The sequence below is a fragment of the Candoia aspera genome, chromosome 4 (genome assembly GCF_035149785.1).
Source record: "Candoia aspera isolate rCanAsp1 chromosome 4, rCanAsp1.hap2, whole genome shotgun sequence".
Taxonomy (NCBI): Eukaryota; Metazoa; Chordata; class Lepidosauria; order Squamata; family Boidae; genus Candoia; species Candoia aspera.
Window position 1 is genome coordinate 101,751,196 of NC_086156.1, and position 21,062 is coordinate 101,772,257.

General features: G+C 45.6%; 2 protein-coding genes across 2 annotated transcripts in view; one reads left to right on the top strand and one right to left on the bottom strand.

Moving 5' to 3' along the window:
• Positions 1-21,062, top strand: part of SPN (sialophorin) — a 344,473-nt gene that overhangs the window by 210,539 nt on the left and 112,872 nt on the right. The window lies entirely within an intron of this gene.
• On the bottom strand, positions 1,950-20,520 carry DOC2A (double C2 domain alpha). The gene is made up of 10 exons (XM_063301342.1): positions 20,239-20,520; positions 13,985-14,064; positions 11,939-12,013; positions 7,459-7,568; positions 7,219-7,345; positions 6,375-6,434; positions 4,725-4,882; positions 4,178-4,259; positions 3,982-4,078; positions 1,950-2,665 (listed from the first exon to the last, which is right to left on the bottom strand). The coding sequence occupies exons 1-10, from the start codon at positions 20,468-20,470 to the stop codon at positions 2,526-2,528; spliced, it is 1,161 nt and encodes a 386-aa protein (XP_063157412.1). The 5' UTR covers positions 20,471-20,520; the 3' UTR covers positions 1,950-2,525.

Below are 21,062 nucleotides of genomic sequence, written 5' to 3' on the forward strand. Positions count from 1 at the left end.
CAATATCAGGAAGAGACTAAAACAGATAATAAAAGAGGCTGTAAGCCTCTGGATAACGATGCAGTGGCACATTGAAAGTAGCATGTCAAATTTATTCTTGACTGATCCAGACTAATCTTACGTTTTCTTTCCAGGTTGCTAGCTTAATGGCATTTGGGAATTCTGTGACTGGTCCCTATCGTGTTTGGATTGGCAAACTTGTTCAATGTTGGTGAACTCATCCTGTTTGGTGCATTCAGGGCTGGGAAGCTGTGTTCAAAAATGTACTGTAAAGCACAGACCTGAGGTAGAACGCTGCAGGTTCTATCCATGTTTATTAATGGCAAAGGCAACGAGATAAAGTCTTTATCAAACCTGCAGGTAGCATAGAACTGGGACGGATAGTTAACTCTCTGGATGATAGGATTAAAATTCAATGGAAAACTGCCCTGAAACTAACAAAATGAAACTCAAAAGACAAATGCAAATTACTTGCTATAAGACTAAAACAAAAAGTTGATTTATAGGAAGGAGGAACAAATAAAAGTGGGAAATATCTGTAATCAATCATCGGTTAAGCCTGAGGCAGTACTGTAATGGGGGTGCAAGAAAAGGTCATATGATTTTTGATTGTGTTAGTAGACTTATACTTCCCCCCAAGTTGCTGTTCTTTATTCTGCATTCATCTATGTCCTATTCTAGAAGCTCGCTCTCTAGCTTCCTGGACATTTTTGGTCCTCCCTCCTCAACTATCAATTTGCCCCAGAATCTTTTGAGATTTGAGTATGTCGCAATGTGAAGGAAAAACAGAGCCCTGAACATGAAGCAAATGAACATGAAGCCGGTGAAGAGCACAATATTGCTTCCTCTGTCCTGACCCTGTTTTAGAAACAATGGGGTGGATGGGGGAAACTCTCTGCAAGAGAACCAGGAAGGGTTGCTTTCCTTAGAAATCAAAGGAGTGCATAGCTTAAGCCTGCATGCTTCTGAACACAGCAACTTAATTAGAACAACTGAGCCATATGGAAAATCCATGCAGAAGCTGATTTTTTTTTTAGAGTTCAGAAATACTAATTGCTTCTGACGTTTCTAAGTTAAAAGGAGCAGGAGAAAGAGCCCATGTGGAAAATAAGAAAAAGATAATATTTGAGACTTTAAAATGAAATTCCTTGATCCAGTGTTTCTCAACCTTGGCCGCTTTAAGACGTGTGGACTTCAACTCCCAGAATTCCCCAGCCAGCCTTGCTTGATCCGGTGTTTCTCGACCTCGGCCGCTTTAAGACGTGTGGACTTCAACTCCCAGAATTCCCCAGCCAGCCTTGCTTGATCCGGTGTTTCTCGACCTCGGCCGCTTTAAGACGTGTGGACTTCAACTCCCAGAATTCCCCAGCCAGCCTTGCTTGATCCGGTGTTTCTCGACCTCGGCCGCTTTAAGACGTGTGGACTTCCACTCCCAGAATTCCCCAGCCAGCCTTGCTTGATCCGGTGTTTCTCGACCTCGGCCGCTTTAAGGCGTGTGGACTTCAACTCCCAGAATTCCCCAGCCAGCCTTGCTTGATCCGGTGTTTCTCGACCTCGGCCGCTTTAAGGCGTGTGGACTTCAACTCCCAGAATTCCCCAGCCAGCCTTGCTTGATCCGGTGTTTCTCGACCTCGGCCGCTTTAAGGCGTGTGGACTTCAACTCCCAGAATTCCCCAGCCAGCCTTGCTTGATCCGGTGTTTCTCGACCTCGGCCGCTTTAAGGCGTGTGGACTTCAACTCCCAGAATTCCCCAGCCAGCCTTGCTTGATCCGGTGTTTCTCGACCTCGGCCGCTTTAAGACGTGTGGACTTCAACTCCCAGAATTCCCCAGCCAGCCTTGCTTGATCCGGTGTTTCTCGACCTCGGCCGCTTTAAGACGTGTGGACTTCAACTCCCAGAATTCCCCAGCCAGCCTTGCTTGATCCGGTGTTTCTCGACCTTGGCCGCTTTAAGATGTGCGGACTTCAATTCTGGGAGTTGATGTCCACACGTCTTAAAGCGGCCAAGGTTGAGAAACACTGGCTTGATCCTTTGGACTTGCTGGTTACTTTTTAAAGGTTAAAAAAAAAAAAACATTTTGCAGCCAGCAAAGATCTTGTATAAAAGTAGAAGCGTTGCATAACAATTCTTAGTTTACAAGGTGAGAAAGAAGAGAAGGGGGAAGAGAAAGACTGGGAGGACCGAGGAATTGCTTTTGACTTCACTGATTTGATGCTCGCTTGGTACAGGTAGCAATTCCAATCATTGCCCGTCCGTCAGAGGCCTCCGGCTCTTCTTGCCTGTCCAGCCCTTCTGCGTCTGCCCCCAATCCCCCACCGTGTTGCCTTAATATACCGGAAGAGGAACGCCTTCTGTCTGAATGCCTCCCTAGAGCGTAGCATAAATGGTCCCCCACAACAAGTAGTTTTGAAACGTGCAAACGTCCTCGTGCAAAGGAGGGGCCTCTGGGTGCTGGGCCCCTCCGGTTGGTTTTTGGCAGGCAGGCAAGGTAGGAGGGTGCAGTTCTACGGGGAGTCACGGGGGCCTCAGGGGCCAAACGTGGAGGATTCTGGGAGCTCGTTGGTGAGGGTGTGCCAATGTTCCAGGCGACAGTCAGAGGTCTGCAGACACGAGAGCCAGTGTTGCCGGCACTCCCCGCTGGCCCCTAATCCCAGGGTCACCCCACCTGCAATGAAACAAGAGCGTCTTCCAGTTTCCAAGCTGCTGGTTATGGAGTTGCCTTCTTCCCTGTCATGCGTTAACGCCATCATCAGGCAGGATCTCATGGGCACCGCTGTCCACCACCACCCCACCCCGTGCGATAATTAAGAATGTTTTTACAGAATGAAGGAGGCTGTGAAGTCTGGTCATCACACCCTCAAGTTCTCTTGGGAGATTTGGGGTATTCTTTTTTTAAATGCTCCATTTTGGGAGCCTGCAAATGCAGCCTCGGGTGAACTGTGGTCTTCCCTGCTGCTGGCAGCAAAACATCCACTAGAAAAGAGTATCTGTAGCTCAAGGTTGAATTGCGGAGTTCTTGGTTTGCTTGCAGACATTTCATTACCCAACTAGGTAACATCATCAGATGATGTTTTACCCAACTACAGATAGTCCTCACTTAACAACCATTCATTTAGTGATTGTACACTTACGATGGTGCTGAAAAAAATGACTTATGACCGGCCCTCACACTTATGACTGTGGCAGCATCCTCACAGTCACATGATCATGATTTGGGCACTTGGCAACCAGTTCGCATTTATGACCATCACAGTGTCCTATAGTCATGTGATCACCATTTTCTCCTTCCCGGCCAGCTCTTGTCAAGCAAATCAATGGGAAACCGCTTAACCAGGGCCGCAACTGGGGGGGGGGAACAAGTGGGGCATGTACCCCGGGCACACACTGGGGGGACACCAAAATGAGTGCTGGGGGGGTGCCAAAATGGGTGCGGAATCCATGTTTGCCGCCGGGTGACACAGACCCTAGTTGTGGGCCTGCGCTTAACAACCATGTGGTTCACTTAACACCCGCAGTGATTTGCTTAATGATTGCTGCAAAAAGTTCGTAAAATCAGGTCGGATTCGCTTAATGACTGCTTTACTTAGCAACTGAAATTTTGGGCTCAATTGTGGTCATTAAGTGAGGACTACCTGTCCTCTGATGATGTTACCTAGTTGGGTAATGAAATGTTTGCAAGCAAACAACCAAGCTCAGAGAGCACCAAGGTCTACACAGTAAGACGTCCTTTCTGTGACATGAAAAAATCCACTCTCCTATCTACTTACTATCAATATAAGAGTCATCGCTTCCCCTTCAGTATCTTGGGAAGAATAGTTTGCTGGGAACTCTCTGAATGTGTGAGAGACTCCTAGCTGTCCTTGTGGAATTAGACCCCTAGCTTTCAATCCAGATTTAAGTTCTGTAATGTAAACACCCCCAGTGTCCCCTAGACTACACAAGTGTTCCCTGAAATTAGGTGATCTTCTCCCTTCTTCTCACCAATGAAGTCATTTGATTTCCCAATGTCGTAATCCCAAACAGTTATTTCCAAGGATTTGTGACCAAGATCTGATTGTTCAATCTCATAGAAAAAGTCCTGTAATGGGGCAGAAAAGTATTAAAAGTTAGGCATTTTTACGCTCACCCCCTCCCTCCCCCAACCACACAATTCCTTCCCCTGCTCTCCTTCATTTACCTCATTGTACTCTGGGTTTAGTGTTTTCTTTTTCACGGTTGTTTTATGCTTCGATTTTTTCTCTTCATCTGGCTTCAGGTAGCTGCCAGAAAAGAGAAGACAAGATGGAAAGGGAGAATGGGAGATCAAGCCGGTCTGTAAAGATAGTTGTCCTTCTTCCCAGAAAACAACTGGCGTGTGCAAGTGCTAAAGCACCACCATAAAAACTCAACAAGATGTCGTAAATCCAAAGCTCTGAGAGAAAATGTGAAATGACTATTGCAAATCGGACATCTTCTGAACATTAATTCCAGGGCTATTAAAGCTAGTCTCTAAAGGCTTTCCTAAATAGGAACATTAGACATTGTCTCTTGATTGACTGGAGGCTAAAGAAAAGAGACTCTCTAGAGCCCAGTGCTGTCACATCTGTAGCAGACATGAGGGAGGCTAAGTCACATCTCTTCCTTCCCTCCCCAACCTCTAGTCTTTTCCCCACTCCCCCAACCATCCTTAAGCATGGCTGATCATAGAACCCCTCTCTTTCCCTTTGTATGTGCGCATTTCTCACGTTTTTACATAAGGGTCCGAGTAGCCGCACACATCCATGGCAGCTAAGTGGGCGCAGCGGAGAATAGACACCAGTAATCCATGACGTTCGGAGATGTATGTGAGGGCGAGCAGGATGCGACCCCTTTCTTCCAGGGCCCAGCCAGCTGGGGGTTCCAACTATGCAGTGGGGGAAAGGAAAGGCCATTGAATGCTTTTGTGTCAAATGCCCACCCTCCGGCCTTCCCAAACAAACTTTTGCAACTGGGTTCACGCATCATCGCTTAACCATGCCTTGTTGAATAAGCCACAATTGCCTAGATTTGCATAAAGTGCTACGCCACAATCCATGGTTTGTGAAGCACAACCGTTGAGTTCACAAACCCAGTCAACCGTTGTACAGGTTAGCGCAGGGGTCCACAGACACCATGACAACCAGGATGAGTCGAATGGTAAAATCAACCAATAAATATATTTAAATTGTTATGGTTCTTTTCATTTTTTAAAAAATAATTTTGGTGCCTGGGCAAGGTCACAAGGTGGTGTCTACCACTTGAAAAATTTGCCGACCCCTGGCTTCGCTGGTTATGTGAACCAGGCCTTAATTAGGCCTTGGACATTCTGAGACCCAGGTGAAACGTTTAGAAGGCCTTGCATTCAGCCTTGGGCTTTTGAACTCCTTGAGCCCAGGGCAGCCTTCCCTAACTTAGTGCCCTCCAGCTGCTCTGAACTACATGCCAGGGTGGTGTGGTGGTTAAGGCCTCGGACTAAGAGCAGTGAGGCCCAGGTTCTAGTCCCTTCTCAGCCATGGAAGCTCAGTGGGTGGCTTTGGGCCAGTCACTCCTCATCCCAAGCTGCTCCAAAGGTTTATTGGGAGGGGAGAACTGGACAAGGGCATGCTACGTACACCCCTTGAACTCCTGAATGAAAATAGGTGGGATATACAACTAATAAATACTCCAGCCAGCGTAGCCAACGGTTGTGCTAGCTGGGAACTGTAGACCCCCACAGCTGGAGGGCATCAGATTTGGAAAGCTAGACCTGAGATGAGTCCTTTTCATCTCAACAGTGGGGTTTCTTTTGCCAACTCCTGCTACAAAGACACTCTCTTCCTAATGACTCACTAGCCCAGAATTTCTCAACCTTGCCAACTTTAAGACGTGTGGACTTCAACTCCCAGAATTCCCCAGCCAGCCATGCTGGCTGGGGAATTCTGGGAGTTGAAGTCCACACGTCTTAAAGTTGGCAAGGTTGAGAAGCATTGCACTATTGACGTGTCTTGTCAGGGACAGCCAGCCCTCAGCCTAATTTTATGTTGGGGGGCGGTCTGCTAGAGAAGGGGGGTTGGGTGAAGAAAACGGGGCAGGGGCTTCACATTGAGTCTTGGTGACTGGAGGGCATGGGGGGAACTCTTGAGCAAATGACAAGCTCGGATCTATAGCAAGAATGAGCTATTTCTTTGCAAGTTCACAGAAGGGAGAGGAATCGGGAAGAAACAGAGGGCGTGGCTCTGTTTGGGCTCTGGTCCAGCCCTGGGACTCATCGGCTAAGTTCCCCCCATGGGACTACAGCCCTTGGCAGGGAATAGGTGGTCCATCCCCAGTCTAACCTTCTGCTGAGGAATGCCAGGTGCTGTCTTTGGTGTGGAGTAGGATGGGAGAAAAACTCTCACCTCTCTCAGATAGCAGGAGATTCCACGCAGGGCTGCAGTCATGGAGGAAGGGGATGCCAGCTGTTGTGATAGGAGAGAATTTAGCGAACTTTGAAACAAGGGCCCCAGCAAACTGGGAGGAAGTCAAGGGGTGTAAAGGCCCCTTGTGAGGGAGAAGGGGACACATTGGTGAAGAAATATGACAGGCCCATTAGAACAGATGTGTGTTCGTGGCTCTCAGTGGGTGGTGGAAAAGTTAACCTATATTAAGTTGCCTCTGGGGAAGCTGAATTCTGTGAGTGGCATGGAGTCTATAAGGCAGGTTTCCCTGCGGGAAGATGTTTTGCAGGCCAGCACATCTGGCTGTGATAGGGAACTGTCCGCGTTTTGGGTTGTTGGCCTATTTTGCTTCAGTCATTGGCAAGGGCTGAGGAGATTTGTCCCCAAAGAGTAAAATCCTGCTTTATCATCTCTCTCACCCACAGTTTTTTGAGTCTGGACCCGGCCCAGCTATTCATTTATGGAATAAATATGCTAATAGACTGCTGTCTGTAAGCCTCTCTTCGCCTCTGCATTCTTCCACTTTGCATATTCAGTCATTCCAACTGGTGAAAAGGAAGAACCAGTTGTGGAACCCAGATAACAGTAGAAGATTTGGGTGGGGGTGGGGCGGGGGGCAGGGGAAATCTCCCACAAGTGCTAGGGAAGGGCAGGCCTCTTCAGAGGGATGGTGACAGACAGCCAAGGGGACCGGCAAAGGAGTATTTAAAGGTGTCTCTGAAATGCTAATCCTTACTAATGAATCAGATGCAGATAGTCAGTCAGTCATCTCAGGTTATACAACCGTCTTCGACTTAGCTCTCACCGGTTGTTGCCGTTCTAAGCACAGGTTGAAATGTCTTTTCTGGCCAGGACGCAGGCGTCTCAGGGGCACCCGAGTCTCTCCTATGAACTCATTGTGGGTCAATTTATCCTCATCACAGACAGAGATTCTGGAAGGCAGAAATGGAGAGGAAGAACAGAGAATGGCGTTGAGGCAAGAGAGCGCAGGAGAGGGACGCAGTTGGGGCAGGAGATGTTAAGCAAGGGGTGGGCTTTATCTCACCGCAGCGTTTTCCGGGCCATGTCCTCCGCGGTTATCCCATTGTAGATGAGGGCCTCGTTCCACACGGGATTGAGAGTGTTGTGCTGGGTGCGTGTTTTCAGTTTGTTTGCCTGAAGAGAGAAAGGAATTGGAACGGAAGAACAGAATAGTTGAGAAGTGCTACAGCAAAGCCTGCAGCTGATTCTGTTCACTGGTCTGGGGACTGGGAAACAGGGTCTTGGGGTATAAATGGATTTGCACTGCTTTTCCTTTTTCATCCTGCTAAACCCATGTTTTTCAAGCTCAGCAACTTTAAGATGTGTGGACTTCAACGCCCAGAATTCCTCAGCCAGCATGCTTCGCCAGGGAATTCTGGGAGTTGAAGTCCACATATCTTAAAGTTGCCAAGGTTGAGAAACACTGGCTTAGTGTGTCAGGTAAACCTAGCCTATGGCCAGGGTGGGGTGGGAGACAGGCGGTGATAAAAATATGATTGATAAACAAACAAACAAACAAACAAATTGTTCCTTTGTTCAACCATGGCTCTGAAGTATCTGAACCCTGTTACTGGGAATCAGAGCATTTGCAGGATCTGCTGTTTTCGTCCAAATGACCAAAGTAGGCTTGCACAGCTGTAATGCAAGTTCCACACCTTTCATATGTGCATGCAACATCAGGACACCTGTATAAGAGAGATGCTTATGGTACATCAATACAATGCTGCCTTTGATATTTTGATATTTTCCTCCCCCTGTGCATGTGCTACCAGGGATCCTGTTTTGGCTTCATACCTTCTGTATTTCTTTCCCCTTCCCCAATCAATTGCCTGCTGCCTCTTCTTCTGCCCCTTGGCTCCTGGGCACCATTCTCTGGGTAAGATTTCTTCTCCAATCTGTGGTAGCAACTCCTGAGTGGAGGCTCTGGTTTTGATTAGGGCTGAGGTATGGGTGGGGATTTTATTCTGGTTTTGATTTCATAGAATGGTGTTGGTTTCATCTGGCCAACCGGAGACAGGAAAGGGCACACCAAGATTTCTATTCTGAAGCTGGTGCTGGACTCACGGAGGGAAGAGGATTGTAAATACCTAGGCCATTTCTCCGTCTCCTCCAGCATGGCTAATAACTGCTTCAGGCTGAGTGGGTGGATTTGGACTGGGAAAACAACACAGGTGGAAGAGTCACAGCGCCTGCTTCTCACAGCTGCTCTAATACAATCAGGCCTACGCTGCTATTTTTTGAGCATACATAAATAATCATAAATATTAATTTGGAAGATCTGGTCACATATTCCCAAGTCACATCTTTTTTGGCCCTGAGATAATGTAACCTAGGCAATCAGGGCTTTCTATTCCAAACATCCAATTACAGCTGGTTTAGAAGCCTCTTATTAGATAATTAGTGGGTGTGCAGGTGGGGGAGACTTTTGCATAACTTATTATCTAATAAGTTATGCAAAATTGTGCGTGCCCTAAACTGCCGCATTAGAGGGAACTCCTGGTAGGAAGCGGCAGAGAACGTGAGGGTGGCCGTCGTCTTCTCCACAGGGAGTTGGTCCCCAGCCCTCTCATTGCCACCGGTCCTGTGACGGTTTGAAAGGAGACATTTTTCATATTCTATTAGTGGTGGTGTTATTGTTATTATTAGTAGCAATTAAATTAATAGGCCTACCCAAAGATTAATTCCTGTATACATTCTTTCAAAGAATACAGTATGACAAGAGCATTAATGTGAAGTACTGTATATGCTCACGAATAAGCTAAGAATTTTAGGTGCCAAAACGGACACAAAAAATTGGGTTTGGCTTATCCGTGGATGGGCTTATCCGTGAGTATATGCAGTCGTACTTTTTTAAACTACAGGTAGTCCTCGACTTACGATGACAGTTGGGACCGGAATTTCCGTTGCTAAGTGATGCGATTGTAAAGCGGGACCTCATTGCTTAGCGACAGCAATTCCTGCAGTCCCAGTAGCTGTTGTTAACTGAATCCCATGGTCATTAGGGAGGCAACTTCCTGCTGGCTTCCCACAACCAAAGTCAGTGGGGAAGCTGGCAGAAAATTGCAAGTCCCAGGCTGGCAGGCAGGTAAGTGGCTGCTGCTGGGTGGGGGAGGGAGTGAGGGGGTGCATGGGGGAGGGTCGGGGAGGGTGCACAAGGGTGCGCAAGAGGTGCCATGGGGTTTGGGGAGGGTAAGTCAGGATGTGCGAATGGCTGGCATGGCACGAGCGCAGAGGGTCTGGGGAGGGTGCCTGCGGGGGGACACTTACCCCAGCGACTTGCGACCTTCCCTGCCAGCTTCCCCATTGACTTTCTGGGGAAGCTGGCAGGGAAGATTGTAAATGGCGATCACGTGATCAGGGGTGCTTGGCAATCGGTTGTAAGTGCAAACGGGTTGCCAAGTGCCCAGATTGTGATCATGTGACCACGGGGGTGCTGGGATGGCCGTAACTCCGAGGATCAGTCATAACCACCATTCGTTGAGCACCGCTGTAACTTTGATCACTGAATGAACGGTTATAAATTGAGGACTACCTGTATCTGTATATCCCTTGCCTGGGATGGGAAGGGCAATAGCTCTTCCTGGGGGTGGTTGGCGCCATAGTACCCTCCCTATTGAATGAGAGCTTTTCGCCACAAGGGTCGTATACAGTATTTACCTATTTATAATGGTTATTTGTATTGTAATTTATGTTTTATGGTTTTAATTTGTTGTTGTGTTGTAAACTGCCCAGAGTCCCCCCTTGGGGGAGATGGGTGGTGACAGAAATTTGAAATATGAATGAATGAATGAATGAATAAATAAATAAATAAATAAATGCTCGCAGATAAGCCCATCCATGGATAAGGTGACCCTTGACATTTTAACCAAAATACCACGAAAAATGGATAGTGCATGGATTACCCACGGATAAGCCAATTCTGAAAATTAAAACATACAAACCTTTTGAGCGTTGGCTTATCCTCAGGTGGCACATTTTTCACGGTGCTTTGTTCAAAAACTTGAGGGTCGGCTTATCCATGGATGGGCTTATCTGCCAATATATACGGTATACATTCTTCCTCTTTCAGAATGTTTGATGTGAGAGATAAGGCTTATCCCAGCCTGCTTCTATGCCAGATGTTTCACTCACACATACAGTACATACATGCTGCTAGATGGCAACACGTAGTATGCTTTAGCTGATTTTGAAAACCTAAGCAGGATGAGACCAGGTTAGTTCTTAGATGGGAGACTGTGAGGAAATCTCAAGGGTCCAGGGGGATCTGCAGGGAGGAGGTCGAAAAAGTCAATGTGGCAGCCATGACCATGCAATTGAAGTTCCGCACTTTTTTAATGTTTGTGACACTTGTAAAGAAGGGGCGGAGCTTCAGTTGCATGGTTCTGGCTGACATCTTGACTCTTCTGAGCCTCCTGCAGGTACCCCTGCTGAGCGCCAAACTAGACTGATGTCAGGATCTTAGCAACAGAGAACTGGATTTGTTGGAAAGAAAAAGGGATCAGATTACAGAAATCTTGATCACTGGATATTTTCACTTCAGTTCCCATTTTATCTCTAAGTGCACTAAGGCAGGGACTGTTAATATGTTTTCTACTACAGATTAAGGTTACTATGGTAACTAATCATTTTGGCCAGGTGAAGAGGTTGAATTTAATTGTCCCCTTTTCACGTGTTAATGGTTGCATTGCCTAAGGGAGGAACTTGCCTGAACTTGTTTTAGTTTCAGTTTCCCTTCTGTGTAGGCTTGCAGAGAATATGCAGCTGAGAGAAATCTCTCCTCTCAGCAAACAGCCTTTAAATATGTTTGTTTTCTGTAAATAAAATTATTTTTATAGAAATGCCTGGTGTGTGACTTTTCTGATCTCTCCTGGGCCAAATGCTTTCTAGCGCTCTGCCAACAGTGACTTCTTAATTCTCATTCTAATAACTGTGTGATGGACAGGGGAAGTGGCTGTTTTTCTGACAGGCAGGAGAAATGTGCAAATGTGCTGGGTTAGTAATTTTTGCCAAACCCTTGTCCACTGCAGCATTTCTCAACCTTGGCAACTTTAAGATAGGTGGACTTCAACTCCCAGAGTTCCCCAGCCAACTGTGCTGGCTGGGGAACTCTGGGAGTTGAAGTCCACCTATCTTAAAGTTGCCAAGGTTGAGAAATGCTGGTCCACTCTTTCAGGCTCCAAGAGGCCTGTAGCATCTGGGAAGCTGGACAAGCATCCCAAGAGAAGGGCAAGGCCACTTCCATATTGTTGCCAAAAAACCCAACATGTAATGCACATGTAAGGAGTTTAGCTCGTACTGAAGGAGACTCACCCAAGTCTTTGTGGCTACGTGGGACCAGAATTGAGGCATAATAGCAGGGAAGTAAATTTGAGACTGTGCTTACCAAAGATGTCCGCACAGTCAAAATGGTGACAACTGTTACGTCAAGCTGCACATAAGTAGGAGACAGGTGGCCACCATCTTGACTTTTTTGACCCCCTCCCCCCAACCCCCCTGGTGCTTACCTTACAAGCGCCTGGAAGGAGGTGCAATTTGACATAAGGGTCAGCCAAGCCATTAAAATCCATTGGCTTCAGTCCCTGAGAAAAAAGAAGATGGGCATTAATTCCACTCTAGCCTGAATAGAGTATTTATCCTTTGTGGTTCTTTTCGCACCTCCACACCTTCAAAGGACTGTAGAAATCTCTCTACCCTTCTAAGAATTACAAAATTCCCACTCAAAAGTAGACATTTGTGTGCCTACTCCGCATTAGGGATGTGACACTGTGTGCTAATTTCAATTCAGCAGAGAATGTTGTGAGCAGTGAAATCAGCCTGATCCTTTCCTCACAATTACTTGCTGAGTAAGTGGGGGGGGGCAGTATTTATTTATTAAAATTCTTCTGCAAGAGATCGGTTCAGATTTCTGGTAAAGGGTATCTTTGTCTTTTCTTCACAGGCAGCCACTTTGCAGAGATTGGTAGCCCTTGCTGTTCATTTTTTTATTAGTAAGTCAATCTGCATTTTAGGAGGGAGAAGAAGAGAATAGAAAGAAAAAGAGAATGAGACAGGGAAAAGAGAGGTCTTAGGTAAAAGGAGAGAGAAAGGAAGTTGATGTCTGTACCTGGTTGGGCCTGAGGGTTGACCTACTACTTGCTTCAGTAGGAGGAAAGGGGTGCTTAATAGGCAAAAACAAAAATGGCATAGTTCTGCTTTAGAATCTGAAAGATTAAGACCCACTCTGGATGGGTCTGGAGGTGAATTGAGAGCATGCAAAATCCACTCCTCGACAAGGGAAGAGTATCTTCTTAGATAATTGCTGGAACCCTACATTCTGACCAGTGGAACTTTCCACTTTCTCGATTGCAACTCCACCCAGCAATTAATCTGGTGGATTATTCCGGAAGTACAGTCGAACTGTGAGATCTGCGGCATAAGGAACAGAGCACCTTATGGGGTAGCTCGATTAAGTTTCACTGCATATGTGGGGAATTTGTATCTAAATCGTGGTTGGACCATTGGCTTCTCAAAACCCCATTACAGAAACCCTGGTTCACCTTCCTGGATAGGAACACAACCTTTATGCCACTGGTGGCCCAGAGATGCTGCTTCAAATCCCAGAAGTATCTGTGCTGTGCATTTTAATACTGCTCAGAGCCATTGCTGAAATTCCAGCTAAATTGCCTTTATTGGAGAATTGCCACAGGGAAAACGATATACCAATCATAAAAATATTTTTAAAACCTCACTCATGTAAACATACACCCTAAATAGTTTGTGCATAATCTCTAGAGATACCGAGGGTGACGACAAGGAAACAGAAATTGGCCAGTTGGGAATAAGGGTCATTTACTCTTTTCGAAGAGGGAGCCTGAAGTGGTGGGCTGTGGGTTAGTTTTGCTGTGGTTCTGAACTGCCGCATTGTTTCCCATGTTTCCCCCCTGCCCTCTTCTGTTGCCACAGCAACCCCAGATGCCTGCGGATACCCGGTTGCCTGGCGCGTCGCCGAGGTGCTTGAAGATGCAGCAAGCCTGCCAGCTGGGAAGGAAGAAAGGGAGGGGGCCTTGTGTATCGCTGGGGTGTGTGTTGAGGGTCAGACTTGCAGAAAAGCAGCTGGTTGAAGACCCTGGAGGTTTGGTGTGACACTTGGAGGGAGCTTGCCTGACTTCACCAGGCTCTGTAGATGGGGTGAGGAGAATGGGCTGAATGTGGGCGAAAAAGAGAGAGAGAGGCTAAAATGAACATTGCTAGTTCCATAATGAGATTTCCCATCCTGGCATGGCCTCTTTTATTAAATCATGGCCCTTTATTATGAATGTGCAACATGTGATGCAGAAAGGTTGAGTCCAAAGGCATCAAGAGTGCCAGGAAACCCAAAGAGTGTGTTTGTTTTCAGTAGCCTTCCCCAACCTACTGTCCTCCAAGTTAGTTGGGTAGCAACCCTCATTATCCCCCACCAGCACAGGCTGTGGCTCTGCTGGCAAGAAATTACAGGAGCCGTCCAAACCCAGCCAGTTAGAAGAAGCTGGTTTAGAAGATGTTTTTGAAGGCCAGTAAAAGAACATGATTACCTTGGCTCGTAGGATGGTGCAGTCAAGGGTGCAGCTTTCTGGATCATAGAGAATGTCAAATTCAAGAGTCCCAAGCGATGCTAGAAAAAGGCCAGGCATTAAGGAAAATAAATTTTAAAAAGGGATCAGTTTTATCAGTATTTTCCTTCAGGCTCTCTTCCCAGTCCCACTCACAATCTGCAAATTCAGCTCCATCCATTTGTCCAGACCAGTGTTTCTCAAGCTTAGCAACTTTAAGATGTCTGGACTTCAACTCCCAGCATGCTGGCTGGGGAATTCTGGGAGTTGGAGTCCAGACATCTTGAAGTTGCCAAGGTTGAAAAATACTGGTCCAGACCAATCTTCCCCAACCAACCCTGCTCCAGATGGACTTACTAAAACTCCCATCATGCTTTGCCAGCATAGCCATCTCTGAACTGGTTTCTAGATATTTGCACAGTTGCGTACAGTTGCATGGAGATTGGCTGTGAGTACAGATCAATACTGGAGGGTGCTAGTATGGCCATGACTAGCCAACACTGTCTGTCAAATGACCCCCTACTCCACATTCTGTACACCTCTATGTAAATGTTCTCTGTCCATGAGCTGTCCAATCCTATGAGCTATGCATAGGATCGCGCACTTTGACCTTGAATGTCTGAAGCACCCCCCTGCCCCTTTCCCTCTGATAAGTTAATTTAGGTGCCAGGAAAACTGAATGTGACATCCTGAATTAATTGAGCAAATGAAGTGGACGTGTTTAAAGATGCATAATGATTGGGCTTCTGCTTCCCATGCGACAAAGCAAAGAAACATGGCAATGAGGGAATCTTCTCCAGCTGGTCCCCTCCAGATGTATTGGAACTCCATCTGAGCATATTGGATGGTACCAACTGGCTGAAGGCTGATGTGTATGGGCTCTGAACTCCTTTCCACGTGTTGGCAATTTTATCCCATATCGCCCCATTTATTTCCATGTTTGATTTACAAACATAAGTCCCAAGAGAAGAGAATATCTGTAGCTCAGGGTTGAACTGTGGAGTCCTTGGTGCTCTCTGAGCTTGGTTGTTTGCTTGCAGATGTTTCATTACCCAACTAGGTAACATCATCAGGGCGAGGGAGTGGGGGTTTACTCCCTGTTTATATACAGTAGCTTGCCCTGCCCGTTTTGGTGGGGTGTGTGGTTTTCTCCTTGGTAGTTCCTGAATCAGCTGTCAATAGACAGATAGAAATAAACCATATTTACACATGATTCAAAAGAGACAAAAAGGCTAAGAAGGAAACAAAAAGACTGCAACACATCCTCTCCAGCAGCCAACACCCAGATAAACAGGGATTAACACCAGGCAAACCATCAAGCAGAAAACAATACTCTAATCAAGGAACTGCCAAGGAGAGAGCCAACCCCCACCAACACAGGCAGGGCAAGCTACTGTATATAAACAGGGAACAAACTCCACACTTACTCACACTGTGGACATTACCTAGTTGGGTAATGAAATGTCTGCAAGCAAACAACCAAGCTCAGAGAGCACCACAAACCTTAAGTGTTAGAAATGGGCTGTTTTCTTTTATCAGTTCCTTTTTTTCTCCTGTAAATTAAAGTTCCCAGGATACTACATTTTCTCTCTGGGACAGTTGCCCAGTTATTCATTATTCAGGACTCACAGGGGGTGTCTGCAAGGCAAGTTAAAAAAAAGTCAAGAGGGCGCCGGTGACCATGCAATTGAAGCTTCGTTTGTTTTTTATGTGCGTTGCAGATGTGACACGCCTAAAAAACAGGCAGAGCTATGATCACATCGTTGTGTCTGCCATCTTGACTTTTTGATCATGCCCTGGGGACACACTATGTACTTGTGCTTCTGTTTTTCTCTAGGACTGGAGAACTTGGTGGCCTTTGTGAATAAGAGCCCCCCGCCCCATCATTCCTGTTAACTCAGGTCTTTATAGGCGTATTTATACATTGGGGGTGACATTTATGAACAAATAAATCAATCCAACCCAACGATCTCTAGAAGTCCCATCTTTAATGCTAGAAGCCTTAACCTGAGCCATGTAGGATCTATTTGTAATTTCTCAGTGGCAAGAACAAGGCATTCTATCCTTTATGTGTTCCAAGACATTGTGATTGATCTATAAATTGTATGGATCAATAGCCTGCCACAGTAAAAAGGTTTCTTGGCCTGGGTCGTTGACTGCATTTTATCAACATTGGCAGGAAAGTCCACATCCACCCGCTTAGCCTTTGGCCTATCACTGTTGCCCCATTTCACAAATAGGGTCATTCATCTATTGTGCTAAGTCATAATTCTCTCTGGCTTACTGTGTTGTGTAAGCATAGCTGCTGCTCCTGCCTATGGTGTTTGATGGCTCAGCAGGTTGTGTGCACCCTACCAATTGCGCTTTCTTCAACAAACCATGGTTTAGTTAGTGATAAGAATCTAGTTAGTCCTTACTCGTTAAGACTCAACCTGAAGAGAAGAAAGGGGGTGGGCTTCCTTTCCTCACTCCTGGGGGTCATCAGTTCTAGGCACTTCTTGCTGCGTGTGCCCTCGTGCTCAGTGATTAGGCCCCCTTTAGATAACTGAGAAAAGCAGGATCCTGGAGTGCACGGAGGAAGACCGCATGCACAAATCACTGATGAATGATGCATGGAGATCAGGAGCAAAAACCGTGATGTGTTCTTGCTTTCTCCCCCCGGCCCAGGCCTTCAGCTAGTCTGCACAATTTCAAAGCCCACATGAAAAGGGCTTCCATGTCAGCCCCCCTGCACGTATGATCAGTCTGTACCTCTTTGTACTGGGATACATTTATTTGTAAGAGTTTCCGGATGGATTTCTGTCCTGATACCTCCCTCTGTCCGGTAGCATGGAGATTTATCCCACTGTCCTCTCTCTCTCTCTCTCTCCATCCATTTATCTACAGTATCCACTCCTATGCCTCCACTTGGCTTCCTTTCTGTCTCCTTCCCTTGCTCTCCCCCTCTGTGCCCACCATTCATTAAAGCTATTTCTCTCCCTCCCTCCTGTCTTATGGGGGTTGGTGTGTGTGTGCGCATGCGTGCCTGTTGGAGAGCATATAAATGTGATGTCTCTTTTATTCCAGGTTGTGTTATCAGTAGAGGTGTGAGGTTGTGAGTTTGTTTTTGTTAGAGGAGATGCCTGAGTGAGCATTTGTACATATGGATTTGTCCCAGAAAGCATATGGGCCTCTATAACTCCTCTGATGTAGGGCCACTGAGTCTTCTGTGCCACTGCATTTTTGAGGACTGCTGATATCATGGTTCATGTAACTGTGCACATGAACAGTATGTGTTGTGCATATGCTGAGACAAATAAATGTGCATAGGCGTTACCATTTTCATTTACAAAATTTGAAGCACAAAAGATGAGAACCGGGCACGGTTGCAAAAGACTTGGTTATCCAATGGCCAGTGTTCCTCCTAGCCCTAAAAACAAACCAGTTCTTTGCCGGAACCAATTCTTTCCTCCACCTATTCCTCACACCTCTACTAGGATGCCAGCTGCAGCAGGTCACTTCATCCTGCTGCGTGGCAAGTCAAGTCCTGTGAGAAGAACTATACAGTATGCCCACGGAAGCTACAGCTACCAGATCCAGGCTGCATGGATTCAGATGACCACTAGATGCCAGCAGAGAGTTAAGGATTTCTATATCTTTTTACTGCCATCTAGTGGTTCGGCAGATTTCTGCAGCCCAGATTTGCTAGCTGTATTCTAGGCTAGACTCTGCCGGCCAACCACAGGTTTCTGGAAAATGCATGGGCAGCCCACGTAGCTCTTCCCCATGTTTGCCCCCCAGCAGTAAATGTTAATACCATGAAACCTTGGAGGTTCCACACAGGAATTTTGACTAATGAAGCCAATTCCAAAATCCACAGTTGGATTTACAAGGAACACCTTCCAAAATCTGCTATACTGGTCTGTGCTTGTGGTTCTTGGGTGTGTATCAGTGTGTAGGACTGCAGTCCCTGTGTTGACAAAGGCTGTGATGCAGTGCCAGCTGATGCAAAGACTTGCACGCCTAGAATGATTTGGAAAGGAGGGGCATTGGCACCCCCTAAGTTTTGGCACTCTAGGCCAGTGCCTACTCAGCTTTAGCCTAAAGTTGGCTTTGCTGCAATGGGTAGTAGGGTTGGAGGATAAGCCCACTGTACCTAGAGGTTGTGCAAGCAGGAGTAAATTGTAAGTACTGAAGCAAATATTGGAGAAGCTGGCCTGGTATGATGCAAGAATTGCTTATGAGAGGGATAAGCATGAATTTGTGCACACGGCTGTTTCAAATTTGTCTCCAAAAGGAGCCCAGATGGTTGAGAGAAGTTGCCTTCATGTGTCCCTCCATAGATGAACCCAGTTACCTGAGTCTCTTAAATCCTGCCTGATCCTAAACAGGTTGACTTGGAAAAAAGTCCTATTTTTTTTCCATAAAACCTTCTTCAGAGTGCAACATTCACCATTCCAGTGCTGCTTCAGAGAAAAGAAATTATGAAATCATTTTCTGCAGACCTTTTAGGTTTATATTGTATTATGGGCCGGTGTGTATATATTATTTTATTGTGCAGTGACTATGTACAATTAAATTTGACTGCCTCATGTCAAAGATAGGATTATGATCTCTAGTTCTCGCCTGCATTCACTCAGCCTAAAGTCTCAGGAGATACATTGGATTTTATTTCCAGTTCAGTGTGTAAATGATAGGAGATGGAGAGGCGGAAAGAAGGACATTCTGTAGCATATATAACAACGAATGAGCAAGATCCGGGACAACGTGATAGTGAGATCCGATGTGTGATGACGGCAGACCGGCTCACAAGACTCTCCTCAGCACACTGACAAGGGCTCACACAAACACCACTTTTAAGTGAACAGTGCATGTGGATGAATGTCTTGAATGAGGTGGAACTAGGGAATTTACCTCTCTATAAGACTGGGGTCTCACATACTTTGGGCAGGTCATGTGAGTGGATGGTGGATTAGATAAAGTATTCCAGGTAAGACTGAGAGACATAAAAGAAGGGGAAACAATGGATATGCTGGTTGGAGGGGATCAAGGAGATTACAAGAAGGTCCCTAGAAGAGCCTGTTGGAGACAGGCTGAGAGAATGAGCATTTCTTCCTGTGATCGTAGGAACCGATGCTGAGTCAGTGGCACCTAATCAACCAGTGAAGATTCAGTTGTCTGTATTTTCAAGAACTGTTTTGTAAGACCGGTTTTTTGATGAGAAACATATTGTTTGGGTATGACAGCATTTGAGGGACTATGGATGTGAGTGTGGATATAAGTTGACATCAAAGTGAAGGGTGAACAAAGGTTGCAGGATGAGGCTCTGGATGGCCATTCACAAAACTTGAATGTGCATTTGTAGGTGTGTGAAAAAAATACCCAAATGCATTCATGCACGTATGAGTGAGTAGGTGTGTGTATATGAGGCAGGCCTGCTGGTTATATTAGCACATCATTCTAAGCTTTGGCTTGTTTGAATAATTGAACAAATCATAGTGACTTAGCTCATACATCTTGCTAAGTCATAACCCATGGCTGACAGACCACAGTGGATGGATTCACTCATTCCACTACTGTAAGTCAGAATCAAACAAAGTCATTGTATGGCATGGTACAGCATGCAAATCCAGCCACCAGCTGTCAGGAATCTCTATGCATAGATTGTATACTTTATGAAATAGTCTCTATCTTAAAATGTATGAAGAGAAAAAGTTGATGTGTGAGGTGACAGTCAACATAAGAGAGTCTTCTACCATTTATTATGGTAGACAGGAATGTATAGAATAGTTTAATTATAGGCAATAATTAAATAAATGCTATCTTTGGGGGGAAAGTCGATTAGGAGATTTATATTTTTTCTTTTCTTTTAATATAAGGGGAGGGAGCAACTGTATTTAATGATTTTTATAATGTGCCAATGGAATGATTTATAGAAATAATGTGATTTTGATTTAATATAGAGTAAGGGATTGCTTATGGAAAATTGTTGTATATTCTTGCTGTTACCTCTTTTTGTAATTTTGAAAAAAATTCTCTTGTGTTTCTACACTTTTTTAGTTCTTTCTTTGTCGTTTTTTGTTTTTCTGTAGCTTTTATCTTAGCTTGAAACTTCATAAAATTCTTATTAAAAAAAAAACATAAGAGAGTCTTCATGGAGTGTGTGGTGTAGGCCAGCTCTCTGCTCTTGGATTAAGAGATAGTTTGATTAAAGCTCATCACTTCTCTACACGTACAGGTGGGGGAATTATACTTACTGTTCTCATCAGAATCATATCCATCAGTGGATTCTCCTTCTCCAGTTCCTGGGGGCACAGCTGTTGTTCCTTCACCCCTCATCCTCTCTTGTGTTGTCAGCACCCCTTCCAGCCCAGGGTGTGGAAAATAAGCTGAAATTTGGGCGATGGGTCGTATTGGTCCTGGGGACACATCAATGGCCATGTGCTCTCGGATAGGGACTGGAGCACGATCTCCACGGCGGACGGTCATTGGATGAGCAGTCAGCTGTGCTGAAAGGGGAGAAAAATCCACTTATTCATTTTGATCCATTATTTCTATGCTCAGTCATAGGTTGGTGCGCAAAACTGCCTTACGCAAATTTACTTGAATAAAACCCATTGAGCTTGATTCTCAAGGAAATACGTGTCTAGTTATGATCTTAATAGGTAGCTACAGAAATCAATCAATCAGTCAGTCAGTCAGTCACTCAGTCAATCAATCAAATAAATACAGCTCCTCTAGAAATGGGAGAACTTTAAGATGCAGCCTGATGTTTTGGTTACTGTATGTAAAGTTTTGAAGGTTCTCCCTCTAAGCTGTAATGACCGGGAGGGCAAATCTGCCATTTTGGGGTAGGGGGCAGGGCAAACATTTCTCTGCTCTCCAAAGAAGTGAAAAATTTGGCTAAGTGTTATTTTTAAATGAAAAAAAAGTCCCCTTGTGTAAGCCAGTATTTCTGTTTTTGATGAACTGTAATTTATATTAGGTAGGAAATATCTATTACAGTTTGTGTCACAAGGAGAAATAAGCAGTGTTTAAACTTTGAGCTGAATGTTCCATTATTTTCTTTATAGGTTACCTT